Source organism: Staurois parvus, unplaced genomic scaffold (genome assembly GCF_062004578.1).
Source record: "Staurois parvus isolate SC_StPar_1 unplaced genomic scaffold, SC_StPar_1.0 ptg000175l, whole genome shotgun sequence".
Taxonomy (NCBI): domain Eukaryota; kingdom Metazoa; phylum Chordata; class Amphibia; order Anura; family Ranidae; genus Staurois; species Staurois parvus.
Window position 1 is genome coordinate 6,748,577 of NW_028317971.1, and position 20,422 is coordinate 6,768,998.

At 43.6% G+C, this 20,422-nt stretch overlaps 1 protein-coding gene across 2 annotated transcripts in view; it reads left to right on the plus strand.

The window, feature by feature from the left end:
• The window catches only part of NET1 (neuroepithelial cell transforming 1), a 56,629-nt gene that overhangs the window by 27,506 nt on the left and 8,701 nt on the right, over positions 1–20,422 (plus strand). The window contains exon 1 of one of the 2 annotated variants that reach the window (XM_089676886.1): positions 20,058–20,321. The exons of the other annotated variant lie outside the window; for it this stretch is intronic. Coding sequence (XP_089533012.1) covers positions 20,229–20,321 — 93 coding nt within the window. The 5' untranslated portion in view covers positions 20,058–20,228. Of the gene's footprint in view, positions 1–20,057; positions 20,322–20,422 lie in introns of those variants that run through there. 2 annotated transcript variants of the gene reach the window in all.

A 20,422-nucleotide genomic window follows, 5' to 3' on the forward strand; every position in this document is an offset into this window, starting at 1 on the left:
AAAAAGCACTGACACTGTACTAATGGCACTGGGCAGGAAAGAGTTAACATGTGGGACACTCAAAGGATTAACTGTGTGCTGTTTTACTGTAAGCTGTGTGTGTTTTCAACTGTAAGCACACTGCTTTGTAGCAGTGTGCAGGAGCCGACCGGGGGGGGGAGAACTGTATTGTTTACAAACAGTCCCCTTCCCCATCGCTAATGCTCGGCGATCACCGGGTGCCGGCGAGTAATCATCGACGGGGACCCGGTGATTGACAGCTGAGTCTGCGAATAGAGGCATGGATAGGACGCTCCCGCGTGCCCCCTACCCAGAAATGCAAAATCACACACACACACACACACACACACACATATGTGTGTATATGTGATTTTGCGCACCCCTGCCGCCCTGTAGCTGTATATCTGCTTTAGGGCAGCGAGAAAGGGTTAAATAGCGATTACAATGGTTTGTTTAACTTTTATAGTCAGGAATATACTTGAAAGTTTAACAAAAGACCGCATAGAAGAGTTTTGCTAGAAAAATATTTTAAGCAAAAGACAGCTTGGATTCACAAAAGTCCAAAGTTGTCAAACAAATCTGCTTTTTCTTTATGAGAAAGTGATCAAATACATAGACAAAGGAGTATCTGTGGATTTAGTACACATGGAGTTTGCAAAAGCATTTGACACCATTCCCCACCTACAGCTAATGTACACATAAGTCTACAGGCTTGGGAAAATCTGTATGAGTACGGTCTTTTAGTCAGTTTTCTATCCATTTACAAGGAACAGTGATTCATAAGTATAAGGTTATTAGTGGTGTACCCCAAGGTTCAATGTACCCTTACTTTATTTATAAATAATATGGAGTTTGGAATTACAAGTACCATTTTAGTGTTTGACAATGACACCAAGCTATGCAGTGAAATAGAGTCCTTAAAAGATGTCTCCAACTTATAAGCCAACCTAAATGCACAATTTAAATGGGCAGCTGTGTGGCAAATTAAGTTTAATGTTAAGTATAAAGTTATGCACTTCTGGACTAAAAACATGCATGCATCATACATATTTGGAGGAGAATAGCTGTCCCTGGATGTGCCCACTGGACACAGCCAATGATTGATCACTGCACAGACCTGCTGCCAGTGTCATGTTATTGCTGTGACCAGTCCCAGCAGATCACATGACAGTTGTAAACAAAGGTCTTCCATGCATGCCATTCATTGCGTACAACTGTGTTGCTATCTGTGATTGGACACAGTGATCACATGGTACAGACAGGAACAATCACAGCCTATCTGTACCATGTGATCAGCTGTGGCCAATTATTATTATTATTAATATACAGGATTTATATAGTGCCAACAGTTTGCTCAGCGCTTTACAATATAACGGGAGACAATACAGTTCAATACAAGAGGGATAGGAGGGCTCTGCTCCTTGGAGCTTACAATCTAGGAGGGAGGGGCTAGTGGTACAAAAGGTAGTAACTGTGGGGGATGGACTGGTAGGAGGAGTAGAAGATTCCATTATTAGCTGAAGGCAGGATAGGCTTCCCTGAAGAGGGAGGTTTCCAGAGATCGCCTAAAAGTGAGCAAAGTAGGTGATAGTCTGATAAATTGGGGTAGAGAGTTCCAGAGGATGGGGAAGCTCTGGAGAAGTCCTGTAGATGAGCATGGGAGGAGGAGACAAAGGAGCCAGGGAGCAGGAGGTCGTGCGAGGAGCGGAGAGTACGGTTTGGGTGATATTTGGAGACAAGATCGGTGATGTAATTTGGGGCAGAGTTATAAATGGCTTTATATGTTATTAATGTTTTGAATTTTATCCATTGGGCAACGGGAAGCCAGTGGAGGGATTGGCAGAGAGGGGTGGCTGATACAGAACGGTTAGTAAGGTGGATGAGCTTGGCAGCAGCATTCATGATAGACTGAAGAGGGGATAGCCTGCGATGAGGTAGGCCAATGAGGAGGGAGTTACAATAGTCAAGGCGAGCGATAACAAGGGAGTGAATAAGTTGCTTAGTGGTTTCCGAGGTTAAGAACGGGCGTATCTTGGAGATGTTGCGGAGATGAAGTCTACAAGATTTGGACAGCGATTGGATTTGGGACTGAAAGGACAGATGGGAGTCTAGGATTACACCTAGTACCCTGGCATGAGGGGAGGGACTGATGATTGTGTTATTGATCTTGATGGAGAAATCAGGGGAAGGGGTACGGGCTGGAGGTAATACTAAGAGCTCAGTTTTGGAAAGATTGAGTTTGAAGAAGTGGAGTGACATCCATGCTGATATGTCACTTAGTAGGTTAGTAATGCGAGTGGAGACTGAAGGGGTGAGGTGAGGGGTAGAAAGATAGATTTGTGTGTCAGTAGCATAGAGATGGTACTTAAAGCCATGGGAGTTTATCAAGTGACCAAGGGAGGAGGTGTAGATGGAGAAGAGTAGGGGTCCAAGGACAGAACCTTGAGGGACCCCTGCAGAAAGAGGGAGTGGAGAGGAGGAGCCAGAGTTATAGGTAACACTGAAGGAGCGCTGCGATAGGTAGGAGAGGAGAGAACCAGGAGAGAGCAGAGTCTCGGAGGCCAAGAGAGTGGAGTTTTTTGAGGAGGGGGTGGTCAACAGTATCAAAAGCCGCAGAGAGGTCAAGTAGTAAGAGTATGGAGTAGTGGCCATTGGTTTTAGCAGTTAGAAGATCATTAGTGCGTTTTAGTAGGGCAGTTTCAGTGGAGTGGAGTGAGCAAAAACCAGACTGTAAAGGGGCAAGAAGGTTGTTGTCAGTGAGGTAGAAGCTCAGGCGACTGTAGATTAAGCGTTCTAGGAGGTAAATGGCAGCAGGGAGATGGGTCTTAAGTTGTTCAGGTTGGTGGGATCCAGGGAGAGCTTTTTAAGTATGGGAGTGATGTGTGCATGCTTTAGAGGGGAGGGGAAGGCATTGTTAGAGAGGGAGAGATTGAAGATGTGGGAGAGGAAGCATTGGACAGAAGAGGGTGACCATAGTAGTTGTGAGGGGACAGGATCAAGGGGGCAGGTAGTGAGACAGGCTTCTGAGAAAACCTTAGTGACCTCTTCGGTAGTAGCAAGGTCAAAAGAGAAAGTGTTGAGGGAGGTTTAGTATAAGGTATGCTAAGTGGGATGGATGTTTGTGCAGTGGTGATGCCCCTACGAATTGCATCAATCTTGTTTTTGAAAAGATTTGCAATCTCATGAGCAGTGAGTGAGGTATTGGGTGGAGGTGGAGAAAGTAGAGCATTAAAAGTAGAGAAGACACGACGAGGACTGGATGACAAGCTATTGATGAGAGTGACAAAGTAGGCTTGTTTGGCAGCATGAAGGGAGGAATTGTATGTTAAGAAAGCAGATTTATATAAGGTGAATGCTTGGTGGGATTTGTTTTTTCTGGTGTGGTCATTCTGCCAAGGTTGTAATGGTCGGGGCCTGATACTTCGTGTTAGAGGAGCAAGTGAGTCTAATATGGATGAAAGCGAACTGTTGTAGACAGCAGTGGGCAAGACAGGGGAGAGATTCTGTCATAGAGTTGATCAGTTGCAGAGTGGAAAGGAGCAGGGTTCAAGTTGTGAAGGTTTCTGCGAGTAATTGTTTGCTGCTTGGAGGAATAGGTGGCTGAAGATAAGGACACTGCGAAGGTGATGAGATTGTGATCAGAGAGAGGAAAGGGGATGTTTGTGAGGTTGTAGGGAGTGCAAAGACAGGAGAAAACAAGGTCTAATGTATTCTCATCAGAGTGAGTGGAGGACTGTATACATTGTGCTAATGCAAAAGATGAGGTTATGTTGAAGAGTTGGGATGTAGCCGGGTTCTTGACATTGATGGGGATGTTAAAATCTCCGAGAATGATAATGGGTAGTTCAGAGGAGAGAAAGTAGGGTAGCCAGGCGGAGAAATCATCAAGAAAGCGCAACACCGGTCCAGGAGGCCGATAGATCACTGCAATCCTCAGAGAAATGGGAGAAAACAGCCGAATGCAGTGAGTCTCGAAAGAAAAGAAGGATAGAGAGGGAGGGTTAGGGAGAACTTGAAAGGTGCTGAGTGGGGATAGAAGCAAACCAACCCCACCACCTTTCCGACCACTGGGTCTGGGTGAGTGGGTCTAGAGAAGGCCTCCATAAGAAAGTGCTGCGGGAGAAGTAGAATCTGCTGCTTGGAGCCAGGTTTCTGTAATTACTAGTAGGTTAAGGGAGTGGGAGACAAAAAGGTCATGGACAGAGGTGAGCTTATTACAGACAGAGCAGGCATTCCAGAGTGCACATGAAAAAGGGAGAGTGGTTTTTGGGAGCACGGGGACTGATATTAAATTGAGGGGATTGCTGCTATTCCTGGAAGAAAGAGGATGCCTGGTGTGGGGGTGAAATAGTGGAGGACCAGGGTTTGGGGAGATATGCCCAGAGGTTAGGAGAAGAAGGGTGAGGAAAGTAACATGGGAGCAGGATTTACACAAGTGCACATGCCTTCCAGTCCTGGTGTTTGGGTCAGCAGGCGGTGATGAGAGCAGTAGTAGGGATATGGTAGCGGTGAGGGTGAGATGTATAAGTTTTGGGGTCGAGCAAAGGGGTTAAGAAATGAGATTTTGGGAACGCAGGATAGTAATATTAAAAGGAGTAGAGGGGACATATTACAAAGGTACATGGAGTGGGACTTAGACTTTTAAGAGATGTTTCCCAGGGTGTTTGTTTGCAGTCTATCCAGCGTGCAGTAGAGTTTCCTGTTGTATCTTCCTGCTGCTTGAGTTATCCTGCTTTAGTTAAACTGCTGTGTTCAACTGCATCTTCGCACTCCAACAAAAACCGCACTCACACAGAAAACTGCACTCCAACTTTCCTACAGACTAAATAATAAACACTGATTTGAGTTATTTTCACCAAAATAAAAAAAAATTTGGTTAAAATTTTCAGATTTTTTTTTTATTTATAGCATAGAAAATAAAAACCCAGTGGTGATTAAATACCACCAAAAAAATCTCTATTTGAGATTTAAAAATGATAAACCATTTCATATGGGTACAGTGTTGCATGACTCACAAAAACTCAGTGTTGCACCAATTCACAAAAAGAATATCAGAGAACTGAAGGAACTGCAGAGGAGGGCAACCAAACTGATAAAAGGCATGGATGGGCTCAGCTATGAGGAAAGATTAGCTGAACTAACTTTATTCTCTCAGAGGAGGAGGCGATTAAAGGCTAAATTCACCTTTTAAAACATGCTACATGTTACCCCCATATTTAGGGAGTAACAGTTCTAGTTCCTCCTTGTTGCCCTCAGCGTAACAATTCTAGTTTCCCCTTGTTGCCCTCTGCGCCTCCCCTCAGTTTAAGTGCGGGTGGGGGTTCTGCTTGGACCCACTGTCACATTTTGAAAATAGCACAGTAAATGAAGAAACTACAAGTCCCATCTTCCACTGCAGCAGACAGATTTTTAGTTTAAATGAACTGTGAGCGAGATGCTCAGCATGCTTGTAGTTCTTCCCACTGCCTACATCACTGAAATTGACAGCCCACATAGAGGTACTGGCACAGAGCTGTAGACAGTGTATGCGTGAGCATGACCTTGAATATCCGATTGCCTCCTGGGGGATCTGGAAGAATTTTTTTCCCTGCCGCTGGAGCAAATTAGATCATGCTTCATGGAAGTTTTACTTACTTTCCTCCAGATCAACTGTGGGTATAGGATATTGTACATGGATGTTTTCTATTAATTTAATTTTTGTATTGGTTGACCAACAATGTGAAGGGTCGCTTTTACACTGACCACCAATGTGAGGGGAGACGCATGTTATCGCAGCACACCATATAGAATCGCATGACACTGTATGGCAGGGCAGCACATCCTGCTTTTGTACAGTGCCATGAATGAAGTATATGTTTTGTACACTTCAAATAAAGTTTGTAAAAAAAAAATAAAAAATTGCGAGCCATGCCCCTACCGCAGCTGGGAACGGACAGCTGCCAGAGCAGTAAAAAGCTCCAGCACCCTCCAACCTACGTGAGCGGTCACTTCTACACTAACCTCCAAAGCATGTGCAGGGTCAATTCTACACTGACCTTTACAGTATATGCAGGATCCAGGGATGTTCAATTTGTATCGCCCGGAACATGTAGTTCCGGGTGCCGGGCAGATAGCTTCTTTTAACCTTTAGGCCTGCTGCTGGAAAGCAGCAGGGCTCACCTGTCAAGTGGAAGCATTCGGGCAGCAGCAGTGCCGCCGATTGCTTCCACACAGCCCCCCCTTTCCACAAACCGCCATCCTGCCCACTGTCTCTCGGGCTCCTCTTGTCCATCTGCGGGCCCGGGACCTGTTCAGGGAGTGCCATTGGGTAGAGGAGAAAGAACACTCGCTCCCCTCACCTTCTTGTCCTGACCTGGAAGTGATGTTATGACGTCACATCCTGGTCCCCATTGAAGTATTTCCTGGGCATCGAGGCCGGGAAAGATTGTAATACAGTGCGATGTGCACTGCATTACATCCAGTAGAATACAGGGGAAACATCCAGGGTCTTTTAGACCCTGGATTTCTCAATAAAGAGAACCTGTCACCAAAAATCATCACATAGTGGACTTTTTTGTCTCCTATCTGATGAAAAAAAAGTTGAGTTACAAAAATTGTAAATTGTAAAAAACTAAAGTTACACCCAAGCACATAACTCCCCAAAAATTTGAGGCCCTTCCACCCCCACATATACGCACATACAAACATAAAAGCACACGCCGGGGTGCCTACGCATGAAATTGTCGATTGCGATACACGTTACATGTCGCTGCACATGCTAGAATGATAGCAGTAATTCTAGCAACAGACCTTCTCTGTAACACTAACTGATGATCTATAAGGGGCTTTAAAAGCATCACCTATGGGAAAATATAGGGTACTAAAGTTTGTCACCATTTCACAAGGGCAGACAGATTCAAGGTCTGACATGTTGGATATCTATTTACTTTTATAGTTTGCAAAAAAAAATGGGTAATTTATTGCTCTTTTTGTGCCCTAAAATTAAGCATTTTTTATTGAAATTTTGCACTTCGAAGACCTCTGTGATAATATTGTATGACATAAAAAATTGTAACTACCGCTAATTTGTTCTCTAGGGTCTTTGCTTTAAGAAAATATATAATGTTTTGGGGGTTTTGTGTAATCTTCAGGCCTAAAATGATTTTAAGTGTGTGCAAAAAAAAACATGCAAAAACAGCTTTGGCAGCTAAAGGGATAAAGGATAAGCTGGACACTCCCCTTTCTGGACAAGCACCCAATCGGTGCTCATTACACTGCAAGGTCTCTCCCCTCCCTGCTAGTCCCCTGGTGCTGTGCTGGAGACAGGCAGGGAGTAGGAGATAAACAGCGCAATGTTAAAATTATTACACATTTAAGTTGCCATAAAGCCCCTTTTGTTTTTAAAAGCCCCAGACATTCCTAAAATCACCTCTGATTTAAATACAGTTTTGGTTAAAATGTATTTCTTTTTTTATCTGGACAAGTAGATTGTGACCCTGATTTTGTCCCTGGACAAGTAGTTTTTTCAAAAATTTCCACTTCTATGCTTACCATCTCAGTATGTGTTTTAGGCTCTTAATAATTATGAAATGAAACAAATTTTAATAAGTAAACCTCATTCTTTATTCTTGTATTTGAAACTCTATAACCACTTGACCTCAGGAAGATTTACCCCCCTTCCTGACTAGGCCATTTTTTTGTTATATGGCACTGAGATACTTTTAATTGACAATTGTGCAGTCATGCAATACTGTACATAAATTAAGTTTATATTTTTTTTATATTTTTTTTTTCCCTACAAATAGAACTTTCTTTTGGTGGTATTTGATAACCACTGGGTTTTTTATATTCTGTGCTATAAACCAAAAGACTGACAATTTTGGAAAAAACATTTTTACTTTCTGCTATAAAACATATACGATATAACAATTTTTTAAAAATCAAGTTTCTTCATACATTTAGGCCAAAAAGTATTCTGCTACATATTTTTGGTAAAGAAATCCCAGTAAGCATACTGTATATTGATTGGTTTGCACAAAAGTTATAGCGTCTACAAACTATGGGATATATACTAGAATTTTTTTTTTTTTTTCTAATAATGACGGCGATCTGCAACTTAGTGTCAGATTGTCCACTGCAACATTGCAGTCCCACTAACACTTTGTGGGAACCATTGAAACTAATACAGTGATCAGTGCTAATAATATACACAGACACTGGCTGGAAAGGGGTTCAACATCTAGGGCGATCAAAGGGTTAACTGTGTGACAAACCAATGTTTGTGTTTACATTTAGTTTTTACTAAGGGATGTTCCGGATTTTATTCCCTGCTCTGCAGGGAAACAAAATCCAGCACATCCCCACTGAGAGGACAGCTCTGCATTGTTTACAAATGCAGAGCTCTGTCCTGTGTGTCTCCTCGCAAATCAAAAGGTGCCAGCGGTCATCCATTCGCTGGCACCCATTGATTGGCTTGTGCTGTGACAAATCACAGCAGAAGCAGCATGCGCCCCACCCAGAAGTGCATAATCGTGTACAGCAGTGGTTCTCAATCAGGGGAACCTCAGGACCCACATTTGTCCTTGGTCATTGAGTTACAGCCCAAAATACTTTAATTTCTAAAACATAATTTATTCCACAAAACAACTGCAATGTACAGTGCAAGATGTGTTAACCACTTGCCCTCCAGAGTATTTTCCCCCCTTAATGACCAGGCCTCTTTTTGCTACTCAGCGCTGCACTAATTCAACTGATAATTGCGTGGTCATGCAATGCTGTACCCAAACAAAATTTACGTCCTTTTTTCACACAAATAGAGCTTTCTTTTGGTGGTATTTGATCACCTGTGCGCTTTCTATTTTGCGCGCTATAAAAAGACCAAAACATTTTGAAGAAAAAACAATATGTTTTTACTTTCGGCTATAAAAAATGATATCGTAAACTCAAAATTTAAAAAAGTTATAAATTTAGGCCAAAATGTATTCTGCTAAATGTTTTTGATAAAAAAAATCCTAAGTGTATATTGATTGCTTTGTGTGAAAGTTATAGCGTCTACAAACTATGGTATAGATAATGGACTTTACACAGCTTTTACTTTCTCACTGCCCATCACATTTCTTGAGGTGCTAAATTACCAGGAATACCAGCAATTTACGCCTTTTTTTTTTTTTTTTTTTTTTTTTTTTGCTATACAGCGCTGCACTAGTTCACACATAGAGCTTTCTTTTGGTGGTATTTGATCACCTGTCCGCTTTTTATTTTTGGCGCTTTAAACAAAAAAAGTTTTGAAGAAACACATTTTTTTGGGGAAATAACAATATTTTCTCATTTCGGTCATAAAAAATATCCAAAAAAACATAAATTTAGGCCAAAGTGTGTTCTACTTTGGTTAAAAAAAAATCCCAGTAAGTGTATATTGATTGCTTTGGGTGAAAGTTATAGCATCTACAAACTATGGTATAGATAATGGACTTTACACAGCTTTTACTTTCTCACTGCCCATCACATTTCTTGAGGTGCTAAATTACCAGGACAGTACAAACACCCCCAAATGACCCCTTTTTAGGAAAATAAGACACCCTAAGCTATCTGCTGAGAGGCATATTGAGTCCATGGAAGATTTATTTTTCTTTCCATAAGTTTCTGGAAGATTACAAAAACATTTTTTTGGGGGTTTTTTTACACAAAGTTGTCATTTCAATGATATATTTCTCACACAAGCTATGGGTATATGTGGAATTACCCCCCAAAATACATTCTGCTACTTCTACCGAGTATGGGGATACCACATGTGTGAGACTTTTTGGGAGCCTAGCCACATAAAGGAGCCTGAAATCCACTGACCACTTTGAAAGCCTGAACGTGCGTAACTTCCTCATTTTACTTCCTAACTACCTATCACAGTTTCGGAGGCCCTGAAATGCCAGGATAGCACCAAACACCCCCCAAATTACCCCTTTCTAGAAAGTAGACACCCCAAGGAATTTAAAAAGAGGCATGGTTAGTTTTGCAGATTTTGCAGATCATTTTTTCTCACAAGGTTTTGAAATATAAAAAAAGAAAAGTTTTTTTTTTTTTTTCTTCATTTTCCAAAAACTTGTGGCAATAAACAAGATCTACAAAATACTCACCATGCTTCTTATCAAATTCCTTGGGGTGTCTATTTTCCAAAAACGGGTCCTGGCATTTCAGAGCCCCCGAAACTGTGATAGGTAGTCAGGAAGTGCAATCAGAAAATGAAGCCCTTTAAAAGCCTGAAGGAGCTTATTAAATTTTGGGGTCCTGTACTTGGCTAGACTGCCAAAACGTCTCTCACATGTGGTACCCCATACTCTGGAGAAGTAACAGAATGTATTTTGGGGAGTAATTCCACATGTGAGCAGTAAATCATTTGTGACAATTTTGTGAAAAAAAAAAAGTTTTTTTTGTCATTTTCCAAAAACTTGTGGTAAAAAAATAAATTATTCTATTTTTATATATATTTTTTAAAGCAGGCACCCTAGTGAATACAATGGTGGGTGCTACAATTTTTTATGTCACATGGTACTCGCGCAGTGATTTTTCAAAATTTAAATTTAAAAAAAATATACACTTTTTTTTACTTTTAATGCACAAAAACACAATATATTGGCCAATTATTTGGTAAAATATAAAAAATGATAGTATACCGAGTAAATAGATACCAAACATGACATGATTTAAATCTGCGCATGCCCCGTGCAATTGCGACAAACTGCATATACGTTTTTAATATCCAAAGGCAACGTTTAAAAGCCTTTACAAGCTACCATTTTAGATTTACAGAGGAGGTCTAGTGTTAGAATTACTGCCCTTGATCTTATGTTCACGGCGATACCTCACATGCATGGTGCAACTGCTGTTTACATACCGGCACAGGGTCAACGCTTGGGCACACAGGTGTGCACGCAGGGGGGGTGAGGTTACTTCTTCTTTTTTTTTTATTATTTTTACACTGTCCCTTTTCATTTTTGTTTTTTTTGATTACTTCTAATGCTATCACAGGGAATGCAAATATCCCCTATAACTTCAATGGGCATTGTCATATATTCTTTTTTGAGAAATCTGGGGTCTGTCAGACTCTAGATATCTCCTCTGCCTTTACATTATCTAATCAAACCAAGATCGGTGTGATCAGATGCTTTCCCAATTTACAAATGGCGCTGTTTATATCCTGCGAAACTGAAGTGATGAAATGCTCGTAGCTTCCGATTTATTAGACTATAGAGATGATTGGCACCATTCTGGTCTCCAATCAGCTCTATAGTCAGCTGGCAGAACACCCGTTCCATTGGGGGAACCTGAGAATGCAGCCAGACTGCCCGAGAAGGCTTTGGAAGGCAGCGGGGGAGGGGGGCATCATCCCCCGCTGCTTGTAAAAGCAATCCTGCAGCTAATTAGCCACTAGGATTGCTTTTACATGAAAGCCGATCGCCGGCTGAAAAAAATTATACTAGGATGATCCCTGCAGCTGTAGGCATCATCCTGGTACAACCATTCAAAGTCCAGAGATGTACCAGTACGTCGCTGATCCTTGTTGGGTATATATGCTATGTTCGTGTTTTTTGTTCTTTTGTTTTTTTTTATGCAGCCTGTGGACTGAATGGGGAAAAAGAGAAGAAATTACTGCCAGAAAAAGATTGTGGTATAACTACCATTAGAATATACCGCCCTGTATCCACCCACTTCTAATGGTGGGCACACATTAGGTCGCACGGTGCCACATGAGCCAGTTCTAAGATTGTACAAATGTCTAAATAGTGGCACACTTGAATAAAAATTGTCCACGTATAAGTGGTACCCCATATGGAAAACCGATGACACCAAGTCCCAAACTATCTTACCACTACTCCCCATGTAGTCTGGGCATCCAGGGGGCTCCACGTGACTAATTTTTCCCTCGTAAATCCGAAACTTATATGTATAGCCTGTTGCCTTCTCACAGGTCTTCTACATCTTGACCCCATATCTGGCACGCTTGAAGGGGAGAAATTGTTTGAATGCAAAGCGGCCAGAAAAATTAATGTGGGACTCATCAACTCAGATTTTTTGCTGGTGAGTATAGACATCTGCAAAGTTTTGGTTAAGGTGATTTACAAGGGGCTGAATTTTGTAGAGCCGGTCAAATTCAGGGTCACCTCAAGGACAACAGAGTGTATTGTCTTTGAATTGCATAAAACACATTATACTCTCATATCTATGCCTGGCCATGGCAGCAGAAAACACGGGCATATGATGAATCAGGTCTGTGGATCAATACAACCGCAGTTCATTTTTTTTTTTTTAGTAATGCCCATGTTGAGGGTTAGGCCCAAAAAAAATGTAAATTCGGAAACCGTAATGGGTTTCCATGCGAATGGTTTGGCAAGGTTTGAATTTGGGTTGGCGGCGATAAATTGTTATGCATATAAAATGCTTTGATCCACAATCAATACATACAGATATTCCGTGAAAAACAGCTCCAAAAAAATCAAGGGAGTAGTTAAATTTGCTGTTTCCACCTGAATTTCAGGTAGGGCAGTGGATGGGGGAAGTACGGGTGCTGCACAATTTGTGGGCTGCCAATCGGGATTTGCAAGCACATCCGGAAGGATACTAGGGGCTTTACGGGCCTGTGTGCGAATTCTTGGTGGTTGCGGGACAATACTTGTGCTCGCCACCGCACCAGCTTTTACTACACTTATGGGACTCGCCATGTCACCAAGTGATACTGCAGTTCTGGTTTGTGAAAGACCAGGATGTACTAGGCTGCTGGTGCTTGCCAGTTCACCAAAAAGTAGCGTGGCACTAGTACTGGCACTCTGCTGCATATGAGAGTCATCAAAATTTACTGACAAGTGCTAACAGAGATCAGGCCTGATTCTGCCAACACTGTGGTTTTGTGTGCAATGTATCAAGTGACAGTGACCTACTGACACTGCACTTGCTGGGGGAGAAGGCGGGGGGGTAAGCGTAGGTGCTAAACGCAGGTGCCAGGGCTGATCCCACTAACGCTGCGTTTGTGGGGACACTATACTAATGTGAACACTGGTATAGTGCTGATATGATCAAAGATATTGATCCGTTCAGAAACTATACTAGCAATGGAGGTTTGTGTATGAGCGTGTTCCTGGCAATCAAGGGGTTAAATGTGATTACTGGTGTACTGACAGGCAATCTGACGCTATCTGGGAGTGCGAATCCAAATTTATGTCCTTTTTTTTTCCCCACGAATTGAGCTTTCTTTCGTTGGTATTTGATCGCCTGTTTTTTTTTTCTTTTTTTGTTTTTTTTGCTGATTTGGGGTCACCTACATCCCCAGTGACACCAATACAGTGATCAGTGCAAAAAAAAAAAAACACTGACACTGTACTAATGGCATTGGGGTGGAAGGGGTTAACATTTGGAGGCAATCAAAGGGTTAACTGTGTGAGGGGAGTGTTTCACGCGGGGGGTGTGTGTGCTTCACAGTAACACACTGATCTGGAAAGCCGTGCTCCTTGTCAATGTTTGCTGGTATACGCCGGGATTCGGCGGGTAATTACCGGCCGGGACCCGGTGATTGACACCCGTGGCCACGATCGGCGGGCAGATAGGGTGGTCGTGCGCCTCGCATGCACCCCCTAACCGAAATGCAAAATCACGTGTATATATACGTGATTTTGCGCAGCTGTGCCGCCCTGCTGCAGTATATGTGCTGTTGCTGGTCGGCAACCGCTTAACCCTCTTGAGGATTTACCCCCTTCCTGACCAGGCCATTTTTTGCGATACAACGCTGCATTACTTTAACTGGCGTTAAGCATTGTTGCACCCAGATGATATTTACTTCCTTTTTTTTCCCCACGAATTGAGCTTTCTTTCGGTGGTATTCGCCTGTGTTTTTTTTTCTTTTTTTGCGCTATAAAAAAACAACTGACAATTTTAGGAAAAAAATGTTTTGACTGCTATTAAACATGTCCAGTAAAAAAAATTTTAAATCAAATTTCATCATAAATTTAGGCCGAAATGTATTCTGCTACATGTCTTTGCTAAAAAAAAATTCCAATACGTCTAAATTAATTAGTTTACGTGAAAGTTATAGCGTTTACAAATGGTGGTATAGATACTGGGACTTTTTATTTTTACTAGTAATGGTGGCGATCATTGACTTATAGCGGCACTGCTGCGTGCATTCTGACACTGGTGGGAACTAACTTGATGTCACTGACATTCCCAGTGACACCAATACAGTGATCAGTGCTAAAAAAAAAAAAGAAGCACTGACTGTACTAATGGCACAGGGCAGGAAGGGGTTAACATGAGGGGCGATTAAAGGGTTAACTGTGTGCTGGATGTGTTTTACTATGGGGCCGTGTGTTTGTGCTTCACTGTAATCACACTGCTTTGCATGGCTGTGCTGTGCACAACCATCCAAAGCAATGTGCACGTGCTGACAGGGAGAACTGTTTTTTTTACAAACTGTTCTCCCCATCGGAGGTGTTCGGCAGTCACCGGGCGCTGACGAGTAATCACTGGCCGGGACCCAGTGATTGACAGCTGCGGCTGTGAATGACGGCGCAGGTAGGGCTTGCTCCCCCTACCTGGAAATGCAAAATCACACACACACACACGTGTGTGTGTGTGTGTGTGTGTGTGTGTGTGTGTGTGTGTGTGAGATTTTGCGCACCCGTGCCATCCTGTAGCAGTGTATCTGCTATAGATGATCTGGAAGCGGTCAACAGAAAACCCCTCCCCATTTCGTGCTGTCAGCAATAGTACCACATGGAAGAGAAATGTCACAAGGCCTGAGAAAGGAAATAATATTATAAAAGGTGAAGGCTACAAGAAGATCAGCAAAGTTTTACTTAGTCAGAATATTGTAGCAAAAGTGATACAGAAATTTAACAAAGACGGAACTGCAATCATCTCGCAGAGAAGTCCAGGCTGTCCTTGGAAGTTAACACCTCGACAGGAGCGTCTTCTGATGAGAAGGGTTGATGAAAATTGATGTGCAAGTTCACTGCAGTTAGTTAAAGCTAGTAAGTACAGTAGAAATCCAAACTGGGGTGATTGTTTCGCATACGGCGTACCCTGCAGAGGAATGGGTGACAATCACGAAGGAAGTCTCTCCTCTCCTAAAGCCCATGCACAATGAAGCCCACTTAGAATTTGCCAGGGCCCATGCTGAAAAAGAAGACTACTGGGACTCTGTACCCCGGAGGGATTAGACCAAGATAAATGTTTGTGGAACTCATGGCTTCAAACTGTATGGCGTTGCAAAGGTGAGGGGTACAAAGAAAAATGTATGGTGCCTACAGTGAAACATGGTGGTGGCAGTGTTCTTCTTTGGGGCTTCATGAGTGCTGCTGGTGTCGGGGAGCTGCATTTCATTGATGGTATCATGAATTCACAGATGTACTTTTCTATATTAGATGCTACCATCACTCCGTGCCCTTGATCGTCGTGCCCTTTTCCAGCATGACAGTGATACAAAACTGAACAACAGTGTGAAAGTGATTCAGTGGCCAAGTATGTCTCTTGATTTGAACCCAATTGAACACCTATGGAGAATTCTGAAAAGACCTGTTGAGCATCACTCTCCATCCAGCATCCAGGCTCTAAAAGAGGTTATTCTTGAAGAATGGAAGAAGATAGATGTTACAATATGTTACCAACTTATTAATTCCATGCCTAGAAGACTTGGTGCTGTCCTTACAAATCATGGAGGTCATACAAAATACGAGATGGAGTAGTTTTTGTTGTGGGGTGTATTCATATTTGCATCAACTAATTTGAGTAAAACCTCAGATTTAAGTTATAAGTTGCATCATTAACCTTACTTTCATGTAATGAGCTAAACAAATGTTCTATAAAACTGTTTTGTGAAAATTTGAAAATTGTTCTTGTGTTCATTGAGATATTGATTAAAATCCTACTTTTCAAAAGGGGTGTACTCATTTATGCTGAGCACTGTATATGTGCTTTTTAACCCCTTGGCGCCAGCGCCTCCCAGCCTTTTAAGGGTTTCAGGGGGTGGGGTTTTAGGGACATATGACTGCCTTGATTTGCTGTCACGGTGGTCACATGATCGGGCAAGGTCCCGATCGAAAGAGGAGATCGGGACCTTTCCGTGAGTACCAGACATGTGTGCTGGTAGCGCGCTGGGCGCGTGCTCTCAGCACATGTGTTTCTTAATTGCACGCAAATTTGCGGCTGCTCGGCATCAAGGTCCAGACACAGGGAGGCCGCACATTTGCGTATGGCCAGTGCCAAGAGTTTAAACAGTAAACAAATGTCTTTCTTCCAAAATTAATGAACGGTAACTCAAACATTTGAAATTAATTAGATCTAATTATTATACAGTATTTATAAAGCGCCAATAGTTCACTCAGCGCTGTACATTACAAAGGGGGACAGAACATGTGACAGAACAATACCAATACAATGTGATACACGAGGGGTTCGAGGGCCCTGCTCTTTCGAGCTTACAATCTAGAACGGATGGGATAGTGGTACAGGAGGAGATAGCTGTGGGGGATGGAGTGGTAGGAAGAGTGGAGGAGGTCAGCAAGTTAGCAGGGGGTGAGGTAGGCTTCCCTGAAGAGATGGGTTTTCAGGGTGCGCCTAAAGGAGAGGAGAGTAGGTGATAATCTGATGGGTTGGGGCAGGGAGTTCCAGAGGATGGGTGACACCCTGGAGAAGTCCTGGAGGCGGGCATGGGAGGAGGAGACCAGGGAACTAGAGAGAAGGAGGTCTTGTGAGGAGCGGAGTGTGCGTGCTGGGCGGTACTTGGATATTAGGTCAGTGATGTAGTTCGGGGCAGTATGGTGGACAGCTTTGTACGTCAGTGTTAGGATTTTAAATTTGATCCGTTGTGCAATCGGAAGCCAGTGGAGGGATTGGCAGAGGGGGGTGGCGGAAATGGAGCGGTTGGAAAGGTGAATGAGTCTGGCAGCCGTATTCAGGATCGACTGAAGCGGGGATAGCCAGCGGCGAGGCAGGCCAATGAGGAGGGAGTTGCAGTAGTCGAGTCGTGATATGATGAGGGAGTGGATGAGCTGTTTAGTGGTTTCTGGGGTTAGGAACGTGCGGATTTTGGCGATGTTGCGGAGGTGGAGTCTGCACGAGTTTGTTAAAGATTGGACTTGGGGCTGGAAGGATAGGTTGGAGTCCAGAATGACACCAAGTACTCTGGCCTGCAGAGCGGGTTTGATATTGGCGTTGTTGGATGTGATGTAGAAGTCAATGGGGGGTGGGGTTCGGGCTGGGGGAAGACAAGGAGCTCCGTTTTGGAGAGATTCAGTTTAAGGAAGTGGAGCGACATCCGATCTGATATGTCGCTCAGTAGGTGTGTGATTTGGGCAGAGACCGAGGGGGTGAGGTGGGGGGTTGAGAGATAGATTTGTGTGTCATCGGCATAGAAGTGGTAGTTGAAGCCGTGAGAGTGTATGAGTTGGCCAAGGGAGGAGGTGTAGATGGAGAAGAGAAGGGGCCCAAGGACAGAGCCTTGAGGGACCCCAACAGAGAGGGGGAGTGAGGGGGAGGTGGTAGCATTATAGGTAACGCTGAAAGAGCGTTGTGACAGGTAGGATGAGAGCCAGGAGAGAGCAGAATCTCTGAGGCCGAGGGAGTGTAGTATTTTGAGGAGGAGGGGGTGGTCAACTGTGTCGAAGGCCGCAGAGAGGTCAAGGAGTAGGAGCACTGAATAGTGGCCCTTAGCTTTGGCGGTTAGAAGGTCGTTGGAGAGTTTGAGTAAGGCGGTTTCGGTGGAGTGTAGGGGGCGGAAGCCAGACTGTAGGGGATCGAGGAGGTTGTTGTCGTTGAGGTGAGAGCATAGGCGGGTGTAGACGAGGCGCTCGAGGAGTTTAGATGTAAGTGGGAGCAGGGAGATGGGTCTGAGGTTGTTCGGGTCATTGGGGTCCAGGGAGGGCTTTTTAAGTATGGGGGTGATGTGTGCATGCTTCAGTGGGGAGGGGAAAGTGCCGGAGGAGAGGGAGAGATTAAAGATGTGGGTGAGGGAGCGTAGGATGGAGGGGGAGGGAGGTCGTAGGAATTGTGAGGGGATAGGGTCGAGGGGGCAGGTGGTGAGGCGGGCATCAGAGAGGATCTTGGAGACTTCCTCGATGGTAGTAAGGTCAAAGGTGTGGAGTGTTGGGGGAGCTTCAGTATGAGGAATGTAGGGTGGGGTGGGGTGGGAGTGGAGGTCAGAGCAGTGGTGGGGCTGTGGGAGAGGGGTGATGAGGGGGTAGCTGAGTGAGGGAGGACGGGTTGAGAGGGCGTGTGAGTTGCGGCAATGTCCTTGCGAATTGTGTCAATCTTGTTTTTGAAGTGATTGGCAATCTCAAGGGCGGTGAGTGAGGTGCTGGGTGGAGGTGGGGGTGGAGAGAGTAGAGAGTTGAGAGAGTAGAGAGTAATGGGAAAACTGAGGATGCTTCTTGCTCTTGATAAGTTTCTCAAAGTCTGGGCTGATGGTAGGGGCATTACAGAGACCTGGGGGGGGGCACTTGTGCAGTCCAGTCTGCCCCAATACTTGAGAAACATTGATGTATGGAAAAAGCGGCTAACCTACTGATCATGTAGGTCTAATTATTTTAAAAGGGGGTTCCCTGAGACCTAAAGACTATTTCAAGGGTTCCTCCATGATAAAAAGGTTGAGAAAGTTTGGTCCAGAGTAAGAGCATTGTTCCATAGGTTTAAAATGGTAGTAAATTAAAAAAAAAAAAAGGCTTTATCTCTGCAAGGTAAAGGCATAATATGCTAGTGGGCAGCACAGTGGCTAAATGGTTAGCACTTCCACCTGGCAGTACTAGGGTCGTTGGTTCGAATCCCAGCCACGGCATCTCCTGCCTGGAGTTTGCATGTTGTGCCTGTGTGGGTTTCCTCCCACACTCCAAAGACATGCTGGTAGGTTAATTGGATCCTGTCTAAATTGGCCCTTGTATATGAATGTGAGTTAGGGACCTTAGATTGTATGCCCCTTGAGGGTTAGGGACTGATGTGAATGTACAATATATATGTAAAGCGCTGCGTAAATTGACAGCGCTATATAAGTACCTGAAATAAATAAATAGTATGCATCGCATTATGAAAGACTTACCTTGAAACAAAGCCCTCCAGCGGTGTGTTGTCACCGCTGCAGAGGCTTCCATCTTCACTATGTCTTCCTTCTGGGTTCACCGGCTGCAGCTGTTCAAATGGCGTCACTTCCGCGCATGCTCGCAGGAGTCATGGTCACGCCACAGAGCTCCAAAGGAATGGCATGGGTATGCCATTCCTTCAGAACGCATGCGTCGGTGACATCACCAGCTGCCAGCCAAGTGAATATCATTCAATATTCATTTAACCTACAGATAAATCGCCTTATAAGCTGTAGGTTAAAATGGCAATCTTATCACTTTAAGTAGATTTGTACGTGTGTGTGTGTAACATACATGTAGTGTATTCATACAATTGGGATGCAGCAGTTTGAAAGAATATTTTTGTAAGTTTGAGCATCAGGTTGGGTTCACATTTGTGCGATGTGGCAGTACACGTGTTGCCGTAAGGTATGTTGGGCAGCACATACATTTGAATGCATCTAAATCACACCAAATAAGTGCATGACTCTTAAAAAAAAAAAAAAAAAAATGCACTGCACCAAAACGCATGATTCTTTGCCGTGTGTATTGCTGCATGATTCCTCATGCTGTTCAGCAAGGTACATTGGGTGCCACTTCCAGTTAAAGACGTGGCTACAAAAGGGATACATGTTCTGTGTGTGGTGCAGGAACGTGTGTGTGTGTTCCTGCTTTGCACAAATGTGCAACTATCTTACTCTTTCAATGTATCTAACACCTGTAATTTATTACATGCCATGTACATTTTACACCGGATGTATCTTTTTCTGTAACTGCTCAGATAAAGTTGTGTTCCTCTTTTATGTGGTTGCTGGTAGAGAAGAGAAACTGGCTGCTTTGTGAGCGTTCCCCAGCTTTGGCGTGTAACTTGATCCATAGAGTGTAGGTGTAGCAGCTGTCAGGCAAATGACATGCTAGTCCATGAGAACACGCCCAGAAGGCAGCTGGGTCTGCTCCTCCCCCCTTTAAGTACAAAGCAGTCCTCAGACTTTCCAGGGCTCACATTAGTTGCAGCCAGGGAAGTATGCAGTATGGGAAGGAGCTGTGAGTGTTTCTTAGCACATCGGAGACTAGTTTATGAACAAGTAGCTGCTCCACACAGAGCAGAGCCTCTAAAGTGGATTAGCTGCGACTCCTGTGCGGGACATATTATAAAGTATGGTGGCTCATGATGAAATTGGAGGTCTGTTGCCTATCAAAAGGACTATTCAGGTCATAGCAGTTCAGAATCCAGCTTCGAAGGAGTTCGAGGTAAGGAAATATTTTCAATAACATTTTTGCTTTTAAGCTACTTTTTATATTTATCCTAAGTATAGGCTTCTCTGTAGTATCTGTGATCTAATGTGTGTACA